At 43.4% G+C, this 18,829-nt stretch overlaps 1 protein-coding gene across 5 annotated transcripts in view; it reads right to left on the bottom strand.

Moving 5' to 3' along the window:
- Positions 1–398: 398 nt before the first annotated feature.
- pde11a (phosphodiesterase 11a) overlaps positions 399–18,829 on the bottom strand; it is a 39,356-nt gene continuing 20,925 nt past the window's right edge. For 3 of the 5 annotated variants that reach the window (XM_027018029.3, XM_081713642.1, XM_081713641.1), the window contains 11 exons: positions 16,184–16,234; positions 13,912–14,058; positions 13,237–13,344; positions 12,296–12,405; positions 11,281–11,371; positions 9,212–9,312; positions 8,416–8,493; positions 8,211–8,274; positions 8,000–8,074; positions 6,733–6,816; positions 399–2,776 (listed from right to left, as the gene is read on the bottom strand). In XM_027018029.3, coding sequence (XP_026873830.2) covers positions 2,594–2,776; positions 6,733–6,816; positions 8,000–8,074; positions 8,211–8,274; positions 8,416–8,493; positions 9,212–9,312; positions 11,281–11,371; positions 12,296–12,405; positions 13,237–13,344; positions 13,912–14,058; positions 16,184–16,234 — 1,092 coding nt within the window. In that variant the 3' untranslated portion in view covers positions 399–2,593. Of the gene's footprint in view, positions 2,777–6,732; positions 6,817–7,999; positions 8,075–8,210; positions 8,275–8,415; positions 8,494–8,699; positions 8,992–9,211; positions 9,313–9,414; positions 9,581–11,280; positions 11,372–12,295; positions 12,406–13,236; positions 13,345–13,911; positions 14,059–16,183; positions 16,235–18,829 lie in introns of those variants that run through there. The other 2 variants (XR_014123456.1, XR_014123455.1) reach the window with 2 other exon arrangements.

The following is an 18,829-nucleotide window of genomic DNA, read 5'->3' as shown; positions in this document are numbered from 1 at the left end:
GTAGAATGTGTTTTCACTCGGCGTGTCGAGGACTTGAAAGACTCCATCTGGAGCTGAAGTGAAGTGAAGGGCTCTGTGATCGCGGGACACACACATTCTGCGCAAGGTCATGGTGATTGGTGATTTGTAGACAGTGGTCAATCATTACCCCGGTTCCTCATCTAGGAACACAGACCACACTGGAGGTTTAACAGTGGTCTGCTCGGGTTGTGTGTTTAGGACCCGACCCCCGCGTACCTATACCGTTTAACTTGCTCTGCGTTGCAGTAAAGTTTGTCCACATGGGGTCAGTGTTGAGCAAGGTCGCAGCGCATTAAAAATCTGTAACTCGGGCAAAACAAACCACAGTTACACAAACGACGCTTTTTCACCAGGCACGAAACTTACTAGCAGCACGTTTATTCGAATAGAACAATTCACATTTCCAAATAACATGCTTCAAACACATCTCCAGTTTCTGCTGTCCCCTAAACGCAAAAAGGGTTGAACCAAGGAGACGTAAGAGCGGACCGCCCGGGCGTTTACCCGGTGCAGCGGAGAACTCGTCCAATGCTGATCACTCAAAGCATAGGCCACGTTTACAAAATAAGTGACAATCATACAGAAAGAAAAACACAGAATTTCCTCCACTATGGTGCAATACCGTTACCCATGCATGCACACTAAATCAAAAGACTGATGAAATTACTTGTAAATTTCCAATATTAGAGGTAAATAACTCGGCATGTTAATTGCTACATCCAGAGTTTCCATGCAGTTAGAATTGCTCCTTTTTCAATGAGCGTGTCATTCCCTTTCCATTTCCACAGGAAGGCCCATGCTACAAAATGCGCTGCGACGCATCACAATGCAACGACACGATTTCAGACTGTAACCAGATACCGAGGGAAAGATAAAGCAGTTACACGCAAAGGAAACGGGTGTCTGATTTAAAAATAACTGTTATGATAAAACAGATTATTCAGGAAGGATTAATATGTCCAGGACACGTTCTGGTCTCAGCTACGGAATCATCCTGTGCACTTAAGATTTATGTCAAAGCGATTGTACAAAAGCATGTAAAGGCGTTCTCGATGCGATGCTTGGCGGTCCAGCTGCCGAATTAGGGAATAACAGTCGGTCTGGATTTAGCTGCACTGTAGGTCACAACCTGCACGTCGGTATCAGCGCATCTTCTGGGATGGAGGAGCATGGAATGAAGTGACTACAGGGGCCAGAGCGAATTAGCTGCAGCCTTAAACGTCTGTTATAGGGGCTGTTCTTGTCTGGGGCTCAAGCATGGTTGTTTTGGAGAGTTCATGTTTAGAACACTACTCTTTCCCCCACGAGCTGTGTCTATGTGGCCACGAATGTTGTGGAGTTCACTGTAATGATGGGCGATAGATTCGGGTCTCCAAATTACAAACACTTGGTTTGATAATGTCACATGGCTGAATGTTATCATCAAAAGAGCAGACTTATACTAAGTGGAAAAAATACATATATTTTAACAGTGTTGATGCCTCACTTTAAATTAGTTTTAGCTCTAAGAATAGCTCGTATGTGGTTTATTAATCTTCAAAAAGGCACATGATTCCGTGAATCGGACTGAACTCCCGACAGTAATGGTTATAGTTTAGAATACACAATACAAAGCCTAGTACAAACCAAACTAACCAAAGTTTTATTCCGAACCGCGACACAGTATGACTAATGTTTGGACCAAGTTTGATAAGGGAAGGTGTGAATATAGATGAACCTGCTCAGGTAAATATTCTGTGGTAATATATGGAGCTTTAATGAAGCAGCAACGTCATGGATCCAGAAGGACATCATACCGGCTGCACAGCTCTTAATGATACACACCGTAGACCATTGTGAAGCTGGAAGAACAACACATGCATCTTTCATGGAAATTGTTTTTGTTTTTGTTTTTTAAAACAAAGGCACAAAGAGCAGCACTGTTATATTTGCATTGCAAGCATTGCTATGAGCCATTAAGCTCAGCGAACCCCTGATCTGGTAATTACATTAGCTGAAAACAGAGCCCACACCTTCGTCCAAACTCGTAGTATGCAGTTCACCCCTAACTCAGCACTTCACAATATGTACAGTACAAAACAGGGAACACTCTCCCCAAACACACACAAAGATATTCCTACTAAACATGATCAAAGCAACATTAAGAAAAGGTACTACGACAATATACTTGTGTAACAGTGGCAATGCTTACTAGTCATCCCTGCCAGAGCTAGATAACACAACAGGCCAGTTAAAACAGCATCTATGTTAGTATCCCAGCTTTAAAGACGCTGCCTCTTCCTGAGTCTAGAACAGAGAGAGTTCTCTGGGTGGGAAAACCGGCGCTAGATAAACGTGCACGACTCGCAGTGCGCAGCCAAACAGAAACTCTCTGTCCCGGCTGTCTGAAATCCTCACACCGAGCGACGAGAATTCATACATGCAACCTGAAGGGGGGCACTGTAAGCTCAAAGCTCCACGTCTTTGCGCCTCACAGCTGGAAGCTCGCAGCCGAGTCAAGACTCCCCGCATGCACAGTGCTGTGCTCGGCCTGCAGGTCAGAGGGCAGAGGTCGTGAGGTGCTCGTGGAGGGCTAACTCCCGGGCTTGGTGCCAATGTCGGGGTTGGCACAGCTGCAGCCGGCCACGGAGGGGCCATCGGGGTTGGCCTGCTCTTGGCTGCGCTGCCTCTTCTGGTGGAGCTCGTCCCATTTGACTCGGTTGGCCCGGATCATGTCAACCATCGGCTGCAGCTTAGGGTTCAGCTTGACCAGCGTCTGGACAAAGAAGGTGTACATCAGTTTGGAACACTGAGACGGGCAGGAAGAGACTTTACTACTTTGCTCGCAAGTAAGCAGAACCTAGGCCTGTGGGTGTGATTGAGTTTTTATGGCAGTTGTGTTTTCTGTCATTTTGCATTTCTCTTAGCCAGAAATACGTATTTAGCATACACTGCAAAGCTGTCTCCAGTCCACACAGTGCATTAATTAAGCCCAATTTCCATAGGCCTTGTCTTCACAATACACACTTCAACAATTTTCACATATTCATTCTCAAGTGCACACATACACGAGACAGGACAGCATTACAAATCCCACCATTTTCACATAGTACTTATGGTGAAGCACCACAATGTTATTAACGGCCTGCTTTAACAGTAGGTGTGCAGTCGAAGCAAAACACATAAGCAAAAATATTGTCTGTCTCTGTTCCAGGTTAAAAAAATAAACACTACTCCTTGCTAATGCCAGTGAAGCAGTTTGCCAATAAGACATAAAAACGTAGAAAATACAACAGATTACTACGCTATTTCACCTCAAGCTGCTCTTTCATATATTTTACACCAAATGCAGGCATGATGTAAATTGCCACCTTCAACCACAATGCAGTCATCAGAACAGCTTCTCCATTCAGTCTTTCTAAGAGCCCAGTCAGTGTTCTCTGCATTAATGAGTCTAAACAGCCTGTGCTCAGTAATAACCCCACTGTCTCCTGTCTTCTTCACAACCCTCTCTGCCCAGGGCTGCTCATCTCCGACGGCTGTAAAAGGACTTCATTTGGCTTTATGACTGATCTTTCTTCTAATATGACTTTAAATTGCTGGATGTCCATTGCAGCAGATGCACAAGAGACCCATGTAGGGCTCATGGCTCATGCCAGCTTGGCTCTGCTGTGCAAGCAGCACAGCCACAAACGAGCCCACCAACAACTGTTCGGTAGTTTGGGTGGACTGCTGTTTTATTTATTTATTTATTTTTGTGGGCAGTCGAGCTTATATTATGCAATTCTGTGTTCCACAGTTATGGTGCTTTTCTGTAATGAACAGGTGGTTGGGGGGGGGGGGGCATCTTGTGTGCACATGTGCTACGTAGTCAAACCTGTTCGGTTTGGCATGCTGCTTGTGAGAAGAACGCCGAGAAACTGAGAGAAATCCATTTGAGTGGCTCGTCGAAAGACGTGAGGGGGGGTTAACTGGAGCCTAACAGTCACCATTAGCTCCTCGCCAGCCTCAGCAGACACAGCGAGCTCGCGCACCACGAAGAGCAGAGAGAAAAACGAGCAGCCGCGTTCCCGCGCACGACTGCTGTTGCGTCTCGCCTGGCTGCTGGGCAGGAGGGCAGCAGACGCCCACGGCCCGTTAGACCGGCCCGTTAGACCGGCCCGTTAGACCGGCGGAGACTCCGGCACACCCTGCAGGGTTAAGCCCCGGTGGGCTTTGTGTAGAGATCCGAGTCTCTCAGCTGCTGCCTGCGTACCAGCCTGTTATTCAGTCTTTAGCTTCCCGTTACTACCTGTAACTGATATTAGTTACTGAGTGGTTCAGAAATAGGATGGGCCTTGTTCAGTAACTGCTTTGTCTGTTCTTTCACTAATTCATTCAATAAATCTTCAAACTGTCACGTTAGGGTTTTTTTAGGTTCAAGTCATAGAACAGGTTGTATTCAGTTTATCCTACAGCACTGCTTAAGGCACACACGTGTTTGTTGAATGAGTGCTATTTTCTTTCTCAGTGCAAGTTAGGGAGTCCTGTAGTTATGACTGCTGCACATTAGCATTCAGCACAGTTACTCAACACGGGCGGGAGGGGTCTTGGCTTTGAAGATGGAGTTATGTAACATTAGATTAATATTCAACATCACTGGGAGAGGCCAGAGAGAGAAGACAGAGAGAGAGAGAGACAGAGAGAGAGAGAGAGAGATGAGGGATTTTCTTCCACTCCACTACATCTCTGAACTACCTGCTCTTGCTGGTCCCAACACTGATTAAATGGCTGCAGTCTTTAGGTGGATAGACAGAATCCTCTCCTGTTTTTTGACTTCATGTTTATTATAAATCTGAGCTTAGTTTAGAGGCAGCAGAAGAATTTACGAAACAGAGATAGAAATACGATGCATTCTCAGTCAACTTTTTCACAAGTGCTGCTGCACTCAGACTCAAGACAAGTCATGAAGTCGAAAAACTGTGCTTTTCACTTATGAAATGAGTCAACCCTGACAGACCGACAGACCATAATGACTGAGGAACCATTAGAGTGCTGGCTGAGTGAACACCGACTACTTAGAAGCACCTGAACACATGAAAAACAGCGGCAGCAGGGTAATTGGGAAGAGGCTGGCCTTCCCAGTCACGCATCATTACATGCACGCCATCATTCCCAGTGCTAGGAAACTGCAAAAACAGTAACAGAAAAGTCACGGTGCGTCACTGGCTGTGAAGGAACGTTCAGCGGCCTGATGGCCCCCAGAGACCCCTGGAGGCAGGCGCCAAGGCTTTCCCTCTACTTCACGGCCGCGGGGTGAACCACAGCAGTCTGGGGGATGGGACGGAGGCTTCCTGCTGACGCTTGGACGAGTGGAGCAGCAGAAGCGTCTCCCGCGCTCTGTGAAATTAATCACCGCACTTAATCCCGTTAGATTAACGAGCGTGGCGCTCTGATCAACCCCAAATGAAAGACATGATATGTGGTGCTAGCGTAAATGACGTAAGTAACGAACCTCATTACTGGTATGTCACGGCTGACGGCAGCCCAGAAAGCTATAGATGCATTTAATATCTTCATTTTATGAATATTTGAGCACACATTATAACATAATGCCACTCGTGGTTGGTGTGTTAACAACAAATATGAAAGGGACAGAGCAACTTTGTTATTTTATAATAAGAATGATTTTGCAGCTACATTAGAATGTAAATTGCCTGGCGCTACCCTACTCAAATTACCACATCAGTAAACCCTGCTGTGAAAAAAATGGAAGATCAGCAGCACTCCAACAACCTCTTCAGAGTAGACAAATGTACAACACAATCGCTTCTGCACTAGGGCACTCTGTGAATTCTCTCTCTCTCTCTCTCTCTCTCTCTCTCTCTCTCTCTCTCTCTCTCTCTCTCTCTCTCATTATCTCTCTCTATTTTTGTTCTTGTAAAGTTCCCACGGAGCTGTGTGACGATTAATTGGTAACTGGAATGCATCTCCCACTGCTTACAGCAGGGGGCGCCATTTATTTTAACGCTACTGGATTTCTGCTGTAGTTTATGTTTCCCGGCTTGCAGCTAATTTGTCTAATTTGTACATGTGATATATAATGTCAGTCTTTACTTGGTATGAAGACTGAGATGACAAAAGGAAAAAACAAAAAACAAACAAAACAAAAAACCAAACAACAACGGACCCGTGAGTTTAAAATTACAATAACAATCAACATTTGCGTGCTTGTCATATGACAGTTTTCGGCCATTTTCTCATCTCCTTCATTTCTGATGAATGCACATTGTTCCTTGTGCCTTCCATGACAAAAGACTCTTATGTAATTACGTTCACACTAGAGCAGCTAAGGCCCTCTCTCCCACACACAACAGCCAATCACACGTCTGCTCAGACAAGACTTTGCCAAAGGCTGGCCCACTCCGTGAGGTGTCGTCACAAGTCTGAACACTTGTAATGGCAGGCAGTGTGCGCTCTCAGTCATCACAGGCTGCTGAGAGTCATGCACGGTGGAACTGGGAGCTGCTACTTTTCAAACTGCTATGATAAAAGTGGGGGGAGAAATCAATGAAAAAAAAACGAATTTCTCACTGAGCATGTCAACTCCCAGATACGTTCCTCGTTTGTTAAAAGGCAGTGTTCCAGTGTGTTAGGTCTCTTTTTATGATGGCATCACCTTGCTTTTGAAAGTGTGTGTATGCGTGTGTCTATGTGTGTGTCCACTGGCGATGTGTTGTTGGACATCTTTACCTCGTACAGAGGAGCACAGATACCATCAATCCATTCCAGCTGTAAACTTGGAAGTTCGTCTTTCCGGTTACGGTCAAAGATTGCCTGGAAAACACACACATTAAAACTGCTTTCTACAAGTAACAGTCAGCAACGTTAGCTGGCCAATGCAGAGCCAAGGTACAACCCCAAGGTGAGAATGTAGTTCACTGCGATTTTGCCCCATAGTTTCACTCCAGTACCAACTGTAATACAAGCGAAGATTACAAGCATTAGATGACACTAGATGGTACTTCTTTTCAAAATAAGGGACCTCATGCCAAAGCGCCTCAGCAGGCCAGAAAAGATGAGATGACAGTCTGACTTTAACAAATCCCTTCACTTCTAACATTATTACTGACAGGTGAAAGCTGATTTTATGAGTAAGAATATGTTTAAGAATGGATTTGGCAATATTGCTGCTTATGATTTAAGTTTTTCCATTTTTGATTGGTACATTCTCTACATAGTTTTCTTCTTAGTGCACTGAGTTTTGGGTATAATGAGAGAATAGGAGAGAAAGTTCAACAGTGTTCATTAAGTGCCGTTTCTGAGGGTAGCAGCTCAGTTCAGTGTTTTGTGTGTGTGTGTGTGTGTGTGTGTGTGTGTGTGTGTGTGTTTACAGCATGGTACCACTAAAAGCAGGCTATGGCGGTGAGATACATCGCTGACTAAGGCGCTGTAACTGAGTATATAACGCAGGACGCCCCTGCGCCTGTTACTAAAGACGTTACTGTGGCACTAAACCTGAGGCTAGCCGCACTTCAGAGAGAAAGGCAATGTGTCCGGCTCGGATTACACATGGGGCTATAATTTCTTGTGGGGTTTGGGGGGTGGGCGGATAGCACACAAAAGCATCTAAGCTTCAAAGCCCTGGAGTGTGAAGCGCTGTCTCATTCACCAACGTGCCCCCTCTCGCTTCTAATTAAGAAAGAGCATGATTGAGAATATCGACAAAAAAGAAGCTTTTGACTTTTTGCTTTGCTGTGGTCTGTGCAAACGTGCCTGTGTGTTTGCTAGGGATTCTGGGTAAGAGTGAAAAGCCCTCATTAAGGCTGCGCTTTGTTCAGTGACCATAGTGACAGGTGCACACGCACGCAGTGTGAGAGACTCTGCATTCTGTTAAAGCAGTCACAGACGACCACGCACTGCATCCCTGCCGCTCATCCTCACGCTCCGCAAATGTTGTGAATGAACTTTCTGCGTGGAGATGTGTCTGCGGCCATGGAGCCGGGCGAGCGGCACGCACCGAGGGAGTCAGCTTCAGCTCCGATCGCTCCCGGTCTCCCTGCTCGAAGAACTCGCTGGTGACCAGCTCAGCTACCTGCAGGAGTACGAACAGACATACACATGCACACATGTGCACACAGGCATACACGCGTGTGTGGACGAGCCGAGGTTACATTACTAAAGTTGACATTGTTCTAGGTCAGAGATGACATGAATGATTGGGCGCCTGCCTTGTGAGAGGTCTCCCAGGGCTTGGTTACAGCTCCCAAATCACATGCCGTCATCAACATCGACCTAAGACACATGGAGCAATTGCATCAGCACTGCGTATCGTTACCACACGTCCATTAACTGTGCCAGCTGTAATAGTGAACATTAGGGCGCACAGGTGTTATAAAGAATCCTACTGGGTGTAATCGGGTGTCAGGGACTCACCTGAACATATCTCTGTGCTCTTTCACATTCCAGTTGTATTCTCCTTTTTTGACCAGCTCAAAGAAACTGCTTCTATTCCTGTGAAAAGTACACAGGCATTAAAATATATGACGGCACTGTTATCTCTGGCAAACCAGCAATGTGGACTGGCACCACCTGCATTTCATTTTAATTTTTAAAAACAGTATTTTTACTATAGTTTTATTGTATACAGAACACACAGTGTATCTAGGAGAGTCCATCTAGAAACTAAACAAAAATGATGTATACATATTTATGTTTACCTTTATTAATCCACTGACAGGGTAGAGTAGTAGCTCATAATGTAATAATTCTATTATTATATGCATTTCATTTTCCTGAGCAAGTGTCTTCAAGACATTTCTGCAGCTTCACGTTTCACCACTTGGATATGGGTGAAATTCCTGCTAATTTCTGCCCGTGCGATACATTTCCCACATGCACATGATTACAGTGCGCTGACATCGGCATCTTTGAGGCCATTTGTTTATCTTTGATCCAGAATCCATTATAGCTTTTGAAGCCTGTGCGTGCAAACATTTTTAACAGTACACCCTGCAATCACAAGGGGGCAGTAGAGACTCAAGAAACATTAAATTCCCCACATTCCAACTCAATCACATCTTACACAACCTGTTCTGATTCTTCACGGCACTGTTGCTCTTAAACGTATAAAAGAGAGCAGAAAATATTAAATTAAATGTTATAGTCTTTATGTAGAGGATTTTGCAGTGTGTGTGCGTGTGTTCATCATTTTAGGCACAGCAGCACTCACTCAAAATACAGTGTAAGGTCTGTAGCCAGGATGGATTGTTTCAGCAGCTGCATCAGGTCTCCGTAGTCCCGTGACGACAGGTTGGAGAATATGTTATGTCCCTGGAAAGAGACACAAGCAATGATCAGCGGCTTCTGAAGAACCGCAACAGATCACTTGGTGCTGGTGATCAAATCTACCGGTGACTTTTCTCTGCATTTTACTGTGTTTTAATTAGAATGGGTGGTTGTCCTGGGCTGCTCCTGGAGACTCGTAGTCTGCTTGAGGATGTGTGTGTAAACTATGACTCCAGACTGCCTCCACCACAACAACAGTGTTGGACCAGAACGGCCAGCTATTGGTGCAGAGCCTGTGCAGGTGGCATGACTGCTGGAGGCAGACACACACACACACACACACACACACACACACACACACACACACACACACACACACACACACACACACACACACACACACACACAGATGGTAGGGCACAAACCAGCCTTGTACTGGTAGACACTATCCTGGTGGACTTGCATAGTGTTTACACTGCATAATGCATAATCTGAATTAGTGTGTCAGTAACTAGATATTGTGCATAAATAAGACACTGCTTGACAAGCCATGTTGTTGCATCTCTATTTATGGTGATGTCATTGTTTAGTATGATTTGATCATATATCACTGCTCCAGTTATGGTTTAACACACACTGCTCACAAGTACTGAGTCTTAATTATACACTCAATTCCTTTGTTGTAATAAACTAATCTTTTCTAGCCGAGTTAAAAACATGAATCATTTACAGGGGACACACAGCACAAAGCATTGCCTCAGTTTCTCTGCAGTAAGGAACTTCTGAATGTCTTTGGTCTTCTAAGTAGCTCGAGTCTCTCGTAAAACATAAAACGATGTGCACTTTAAGCACTTCTGAACAATTTCTAGTGGGGACATCTGTAGGCCCATTATGGCACAACCGTGGAGTGGGTAATGTGGACTGAAGGCCTCATCTCACTCTCTCTAAACAAAACATCTACTGAGACACAGAAAAAGCAATAAAGATGACTCACCATGTCATATTACTTTGGCTGCTTGATTGCTCTAAATCTTTATGGCCCAGTTTCCCAGTCCAACATTAGACCTAAACCCAGACTGAAAAGGACTTTTTAATGGTGAACCATTGCTGATCACTCACTTCAATTTAGACTTAATCCATGCCCAAGAAACCAAGGTCCCAGACCCATGTCCCAGGTCAGGCACATCCAAGCAAACATTCATAAACACCAACAATTTTTTTCTTTTTGAACATGAAAATGAATGCCAACAAAATGGCAGGATATCAACGGATACCAGAACGTGATTTGCCGGCACACATGAATCAAAAGATTTACTGTGTATCTCTTCCAATTTGCACACAATTGCTATGGAGCCATAAGACAAAATACAATTTAAAATACATTATAGAACATATCAGAGGAGATATGTAGGAGTCAAAGAGCATACGTGGCAATAGCACTAGGGGTCCAATCTTCACTGCAGCAGTTTGAATGAAGATAAAGGTTCCCATCTGGTCTACTCACTACTGCAAAATTATCATGAGGAGACCAACCAAACTGTTATAAGGATGCTTAACTCCAGTAGCTACTAGTGGAGGGTCAACAATAAATGGCAGTCCCGAGAGATTAAAATATGTACCAGGTTAATCTGGTTTGGCAGATGTGCTGCTAGACATTGTCGTGTGAAAAGTGCATTCAACTTGAAATCACTTTCTTCTCTTAAAGCCCATTTATCCATCCCTCTCTCCCTCTCGTTCTTTCGCGCCATTTCTCCATGACCTAGCCCACCTCTAATTACCCACTTGCACAAATAGAGACACACCTGTCTGTCCTCGTTAAAAGTAATTCATTTTCCATAATTATATTGATTCCTGCACTGCTGTGTTGCCTTTTCTAATCCCATGCTGATTCAGAGGCGAGCTGCACAAAGACAGCACTGCGGTCAGCTATCAGTTTCATTATTAAAGCAAGACACCCGTGTCTTATTAGCGCATCAATCTGCGCTGTGTGTGTGTGCGCGCGTGTGACCCTACCTCACTCTGCAGTATCATGACAGCGTGGTTGAAGTGGTGGTGTTCCAGTGTGGCTGAGGTCCCGTAGAGGAGAGACAGAGCAGAGCCTGTCCTGAGAGGAACGGAGAGATCAGAGGGAGAGAGGTGCATGTTAATATACTCGTGCTGCCCCAGACCAGGCGCTTTTACGGGGTGCCACCAGGGGAGATATACGATAAGTGCAGTTGAGAGCAGGCAAGTGTCTGCAAGATGGAACAGAGTTGAGTGTGCAGTTGGGCATGCTTACTGATTGCTCTGACACAGGTGTGTTTACCGATTGCTCTGACTCATTAGGTGTGTTTACTGATCGCCCTGTCTCAGGTGTTTGCTGATTGCTCTGACTCATTAGATGTGTTTACTGAACGTTCTGATTCATTAGGTGTGTTTACTGAATGCTGACTCAATTAGGTGTTTACTGATTGCTCTGACTCATTTGGTGTGTTTACTGATCGCTCTGACTCAGTTAGGTGTTTCCTGATTGCTCTGATTCATTAGGTTTGTTTACTGAATGTTTTGATTCATTAGGTGTGTTTACTGAATGCTCTGACTCAATTAGGTGTTTACTGATTGCTCTGACTCATTTGGTGTGTTTACTGATCGCTCTGACTCAGTTAGGTGTTTGCTGATTGCTCTGACTCATTAGGTGTCTTTACTGAATGCTTATCCAGAGTTCTCTCTCTTATGCAACAGCACTTTGGCAAGGTCTTGCTCTCTTTGCTAAAGCTAGATATTTAGCAAACTACACACACATGCCCACCTACCCACCACTGGTGAGTGTATAATACTGGGCTGAGTGATGTTAAGTTTCAGGGTTTAGCCTTAGGCATGAGTTTTTGACTTTGGTAATTTAATCTTAGGGATTATACTTATAATATCCCCAAGAACAAGACTTGGATGCAGTGCTGAAGGATTAGGTGTTTCATTACGGTGTAACACATCAGTGCTCCATGTTGCGGACAAGGCATTACACTGTAACTGTAGCAGCTGTGTATCTCACTTGGCTTGGAAGGCATTGTTGGTTCCTCTGTGGTCCAGGTCATGGCAAACACAGCCCACCAGGAGCGCCAGCGTCTCCAGCTCCGTCAGCGTCTCTTGGAAGCCTGCCGTCTGGGATACACACATCGCATTGCAGTTCCACATAATAACTCATTCTCACATGCTCACACACACACGGTCACACACACCCACGCACACACACACACACGCATGCACACGCACAGAAACAAACAACACATTTATGTGGTCCAGTGGCCCAGGGCACAACAACATGGATCTTCCTCATCTGGGCAGAGGAATTGGTGCTAACGCCCCACAGTTCTACCCACACAAGTTTCACGTTGCAGAGCACTGGGAGCCTTCTCCACGTTCATTTACTGAGGGACTTCGTTGGGGTTGCGCACGCTATATTTCACTGCTGCGTTCATAACGCATCATGTGTTGCAGAATAAAAAAAAAACAAACAAAAAAACAATACAGCATTGAAAAAAATGCTCTAAGAACGAAACCAGCAGGTAAAAACGGACTGGTTCCAGATCCCATCCAGCATGGAGCAGAACATCCTGACTGATCAAAGAGAAAAAACTTTTTTTTTTGGAGTATGGTTATTGTGAGAAATGTAACTCGCATCAGGACGTCAGGAGCATCACATGTTTCCTACTGCATGCTTTCTTCCTGAAACCTATTCTGGGTTATGGCGTGGGTCACTGCAGACCCTGTACCTGACCTCTGGAGAGGAGAGCTGCTCTCTGAAAAACTCATCACTGTGTAAGTGGTGTCTAGAAATGCCAGCTCAGTGTGCACACCCATTCACACCCCCAAACATCCACACACCCACACACATATGCAGGGTTTCATATCCTTAGCCCAGAGTCCAAGGTAAAGTGCACATGATGTGTGTTTATATGTGTGTGTGTGAGAGAGAGAGAGAGAGAGACTCACAGTAAGCATCGAGAACATGCACTGGCAGACGTTAAACGCGTGTCTCCAGTTGTGGTACAGAACCATACGATAGTTCTTCCTAACGGTCAGCAGCCACCTACACAGAGTCTAGAGAAGGGTGAAGGTGGGACAGGAGGAGAAGGCCATGTGAGACAGTTTTCTCCCACAACATTTTTTGTCGATGGATTGAAGGGATGGATAGAGGTGTATACAGCTTGAGAGGTTTTCACCTTGGTGTTTTTCAGCTAGTGAGTAGCAGAAAGAAAAGGCTGAACAGCAGTCCAGGAAGGGGAATAAGAGCTGTGTGTGCATATTCTTTTCAAAGACTTTCAGGACAAAATTTCTGGAGTTGTCCTGTCCTGTTCCTATCTAAGTCTTTTCTCACATTGCAGTAAATTTATTTATGCATATATGTAAATTTATTTGTGCATATATGTATAATTTCCTTAATCTCCATGCAGAGTAAAATAAGCGGGAACATTTTTTTTTTTCAAAACAAAGTTATCTCTAAGATCCAAGGTTTCCTTTTTAAAAAGATTTCCATTTAGTTACTGATGTTATGGTTGGGATTGAGCTGGACGTCCGGATAATTTTAGTGTTATGCTATCATAATACAGAGGCTAATGGGAACGGCCTCCTGTAGAAGTAATACACAAGTGTGTCTGCGTGGGTCACCTCGTAATCTATCTTAAATTTCTGCACCATTCCGAGCTCCATAAACATGCGTAGGGCAGCAGTTATCATGGCGTCCACATCCAGAGAGAAGTCATCAAAGGACATCTTATCAATGCCCAGCTCACACACCAAAGGGATATTGGCAGCCTGAAAGAGAGGGAGACAGAATTTTAATTTGGCATTAAAATTTAGTTTGAGTAACGATTTTTAGCTGAAAGCAAGAACAATATGAAACAACCGAGAGTAGTCAATCACTCTCTTTCACACAAAACATAATCTCTGGCAAGAACCTTTGGAAAAAAACCTTTTCTTCAGCTTTTGACGACACCCAGCCGGAAACATCCGAATATCTTATGTGACTTCAAAACCAAGCTTTTGATTTGCCTCCTGAAAAGTATTCCCTAGAAAATGGCACTGTTTTTAAAAGCAAAACATGAGCTGCCTTGTATACAGCAGATGTAAAATCTGTTTAGAACAATAACAAAAGAAATATCACGTCAATAACAGAAAAGGCAGGACATGGTGGATATAACTTGAGTCAAACTGATTTGTGGGTGCAATTCAATAGAAAATGCGCCGATGCAAATCTCCTTATCTTAAATGGACTGTTTGTACAGAAGACACAGAGGGCGTTATAGCTCTCCTGGGCCAGACAAAGCAGAGAGTGAGTGAGGCACCACTGAAGAGAGACAGACATGCAGACACAGGCAGAGGTCAGGGGTCAGGGGTCGTGGAAGGGGGGGTCCTCAGAGGAACAGAGATGAGCTGCGCTACGTCCCTGTTCCTCCTTACTCTCTCTCTACTTCACACATTTTGTGAATGGAAGAACAACACACACTGAACCTCCTCACTGGCCACTCGCACCTCAGCGTGTCTCTGACTCCACAATGGCTGTTCCATCAATTAGCCTACAGCCCAACAGCACTGAGATAAACCACTAATGAGGAGGCTATAGATAGAGTTATAAAGCTAATACAGAGAGAGAGAGAGAGAGACACACACAAAAAGGCTAATGAGAAAACACTGGCAAGGGAATTTGGTGTTGTTTTGATGACGTCATTGAAGATGCTAAATTTAGATAACCATTCATTCTACATCTAATTATAACAGTACAGACACTGGAAGTGGGAGGGCTCACAGCTAGTTCAACTTCAAAAAGACTTTTTAATATTTCTACTATACTGTATGTTCAAGACTATTACATATTAAACAAGGGCTGCACTTCACTTCAGGTATCTGAAGGCAAATCTTTCCTGTTCCATGTCATAAAGGACAGAGCAGTAGTCCAGGCCAGCCTAAACCCCGCTCTGCCAAAACACCGTCCGACCCTTTCAAAAGCTGCTTTTGTAAGAGCCCGTGGGAATGTCTCACTGAGACATGTGGGAATGTCATGCCTAGGCAGAGCCCTGGAATAAAGGTGATTACAAACTTTGTTTTACCCTGATACTAAATGTTCTAACATATATTGTGAGTTTTAAAAAATGCATCAAGGCTTTTAAGATGGGTAAGTTTCTCAATAATAAAGCTATTGGTGAGGTGGTACTATGGGATTATGAATGCATAAAGGATGGGAATACTATTTTAATAAAGTGTGAGTTCAAAATGAAGTAACTTGAGGGTGTGAGGGAGGGAACATGAGAATGAATATGAGAAAATAGAGAGATCAAGAAAATATGCTAAAATGTTAATTATTTGGAAAGTGCTAGTCTCTAGAACAGACAGAAAGTGATGCATGTTGCTGAAAAAAAAAGTTTTTTGTTTTTCACTTGTTTGTTTTTTGGTTTTTTTTGTGTTTACCAAAGCATTCCAGAGGAAATTGTCATGGAGAAATCTTATGATGGATGTGTTGTTTCCCATTGGAGAACTAACTGAAAATTCTACACTGACAGTATCAGTAATGCAAGAAAAATAATGAGATATTGACTATCTTAATCATTAATAAGTAGTATACAACAAAAACCACGTGAATGTATGTGTACTGGAATTGTTGGACTGCCTGTTTCCAGCTTTACATTATTAAAGTCAATCAGCTTCAAAGTAAAGGGAAGCCATTTTTGTTCATAATGGTTTAGAATTTATCAGCAAATTTGGAGAGGAAAACATTTGCAACTGTATACCTTGTTTATTGATAAATGTGTTTCAACCATAATAATCATAGAGACTTCATCATTAATCTGTCTGTGAATGAACTGTCACTGGCACTGACGGCTCATTTATTCCGAATTTCCTGGAAAAATCTGGCTTGTCTCCGTCTGATCACATTATGCTTTACCTTAAACTTGTCCACCTCTGTCTTGGAGCAGGTGGCATGATATGACAGCACCTGCAGAGAGAGAGAGAGAGAGAGAGAGAGAGAGAGAGAGAGAGAGAGAGAGAGAGAGAGAGAGTGTCATGGTATTTCTACTCCAGTACCTGACTGTTTTTCAAATCAAAGTGCTTCCTGATTCCATTTGTGAGAAGAAACGTTTGTGAACTCTCTGAAATTGTCTTCATTTCTGTATGAATGGCTCCTAAAAGAAATCTTCATGACATTAAATAAAGAAATAATGACATTAAACTACATGCACGATGGAGATGGTTTAAAGAACAGAGATCAGTGAATGCGTGTGAACATCTATGACAATCACCTCCTGAACAGAAGGCAACTGGAGTGTCCCAAGCATTGTTGAGCTTCATTCTGACCTGCCTGACTACACACAGGTACTAAATGCCTTCTAACATAAACCAACTCCCGAGAGGTCTTTATTTTATTGTTGCCAGATATCAGTGCAGCCTCTAATACAAGTGGCACCGTGAAGAACACACTTGTTATTAGTGATGTCGGAGACTCTAAACAACCTCTAATCCTCCATCACTGCTCTCACCTGTGGAGGCCTCAAGGGTCTGTTTTTGGCCCTATTACATTTTCACTCTATTGTTCCTGTGGGGCTTTTGTGCATAATTTGAACTGTTTTTGAGTGTGATGAGAGGTGGCAGGAGACTGTGTATTTAGGGAAATCCAAGAATCCATAGTCATTATACCAATGGCCGTAATACCGACGGTCAGGCTAGAAACTAGGGCAAAGATAGCAAGAACAAACTAGGAAGAACAACAAAAGAAAACTCAAAAGACAGACAACACCACCAACCAGTAAAAAATAATAACCACAACTAACATAACATGGAGACAAGGAGAAGACATGTGACATGGCAGAGACAGGAAACAAAGACACACGGTGATGGCTTCATGGGAACCGTGAGCGCACGAGGGGGAAACTGTGGCTGATGTAGCCATTAACGACTGGACATCTTGCAAGTTCCTTGAGATGAATGAAAATAATCCAAAGTCCGTGCAGTTGGTCTTGCCTTTATATCTGGGGAATTACAGGAAGTTTAGTTCTTGGTCCTATGCCATTTAAGGTCAAAACGTTTTCTAGAAAATTTGATCCATTTGAATTTCTTTATGTCCACCAAAAGCCTTGCTCAGGCGGCTTTCTCTGTATAAGAGTGCTAGACGAGTCATATTCTTTTAAGATTTTGAAATCATATATCCTTCTGTGTGTCCATGTCTGGACTACAGTAATGCACCTGAGTGTATTTCTGATTTGTGGTCCTGCTATAATAAACTGCGGCCTCCTAGATGTTCTAGCCAAGGACGGTTGGTTGGTTTTCAAGGGAAAGAGTTAAGACCCTTACAGAGGTGGTAATGGTTACCATAAATAAGAGTTTTTATATTTTTTTCCTTAAAAATCATATTAGATATAGATATAAAAAAATCTGTTTTTTTAATAACACTTCTCATTTTATTAGTATGAATTGCAGAAAGGTCAGCTGACATATTAGGAACCATTCATAATGAATTCCATCTATAATGAAATACATCCATAGTTTTCTCACCACTGGAGTATTACCCATATTACATTGCTTTTGTTAAAAGTGTCTGTGGATGCTGAAACACTACTTTAACAGAAGCTTTCACACAAATCATGTGCTTTCTGAAAACAACACATTTTATTCCAGTGATACTGGTGCTGTAAACATAAAGCATCATCTATTCTCAGAGCAAAGCCCACTCCATTACAGCACCTTGTTCTGCTGGCAAGTGTTCACACACACACACAGCATCAAAGTCCCTATCTTTGTGCACAGGACCAGATAATAAAGTGGCACACTCCGCTTGCTCTCTTCCTTATTGCTCACAGGATCAAGACATATTGTGTGTGTGTGTGTGTGTGTGTGTGTGTGTGTGTGTGTGTGTGTAATAAACTCCAGTTCCTACTCTCTCACATCCTTATTTGATCAAGCTTGCTCATGTTTATTCAGTATTGCCAAGGGTTATATATCTCTATACTCATATAATCTATAGCACCTTCTACACACGTGCACACACACACACACACACACACACACACACACACACACACACACACACACACAATCTGAAGGGGAAAAAATGCTTTAACAATGCAGAACCAGTGCCGTTGTGTTCCTCTTTAAAGTATCTAATACTGTATATATATAACACCAAGGCAATAAACACTACATACACAGTTTATGTGTTATCCACACCATAATAGTTTATGGATGTAAGCAGAAAACCGTATATGAACACAGAGCACTGACCACCCCACAGGCTGGTCTGTGTTCAATAAATACATACAGACTAATGGGATCATCTTGCATTAACACACAGAAGGCCTCTATTGTATGGAAGGTTCTGTGCTTTTGTTACAATATACAGGCACTCTGCTCACTTGAAGCTTTAGTATAGATATGATGATTGCGTAGATAAGATGTAGATAACCAGTGTATTATAGTTTCAGAACTGAAAGAAAGGATACAGTACAGTCCATAGGAAGCTGGACAGTGACTCAGTTTGACTTGTTTTACCTCTTCTTTAGCACTGTTGCCTGAGTGATTATAGGGTTGAAGTTGAAAA

This window comes from Electrophorus electricus, chromosome 4, assembly GCF_041902795.1.
Source record: "Electrophorus electricus isolate QZ-2024a chromosome 4, ASM4190279v1, whole genome shotgun sequence".
In the NCBI taxonomy this organism is placed as follows: Eukaryota; Metazoa; Chordata; class Actinopteri; order Gymnotiformes; family Gymnotidae; genus Electrophorus; species Electrophorus electricus.
This window is presented reverse-complemented; position numbering and strand designations above follow the sequence as displayed.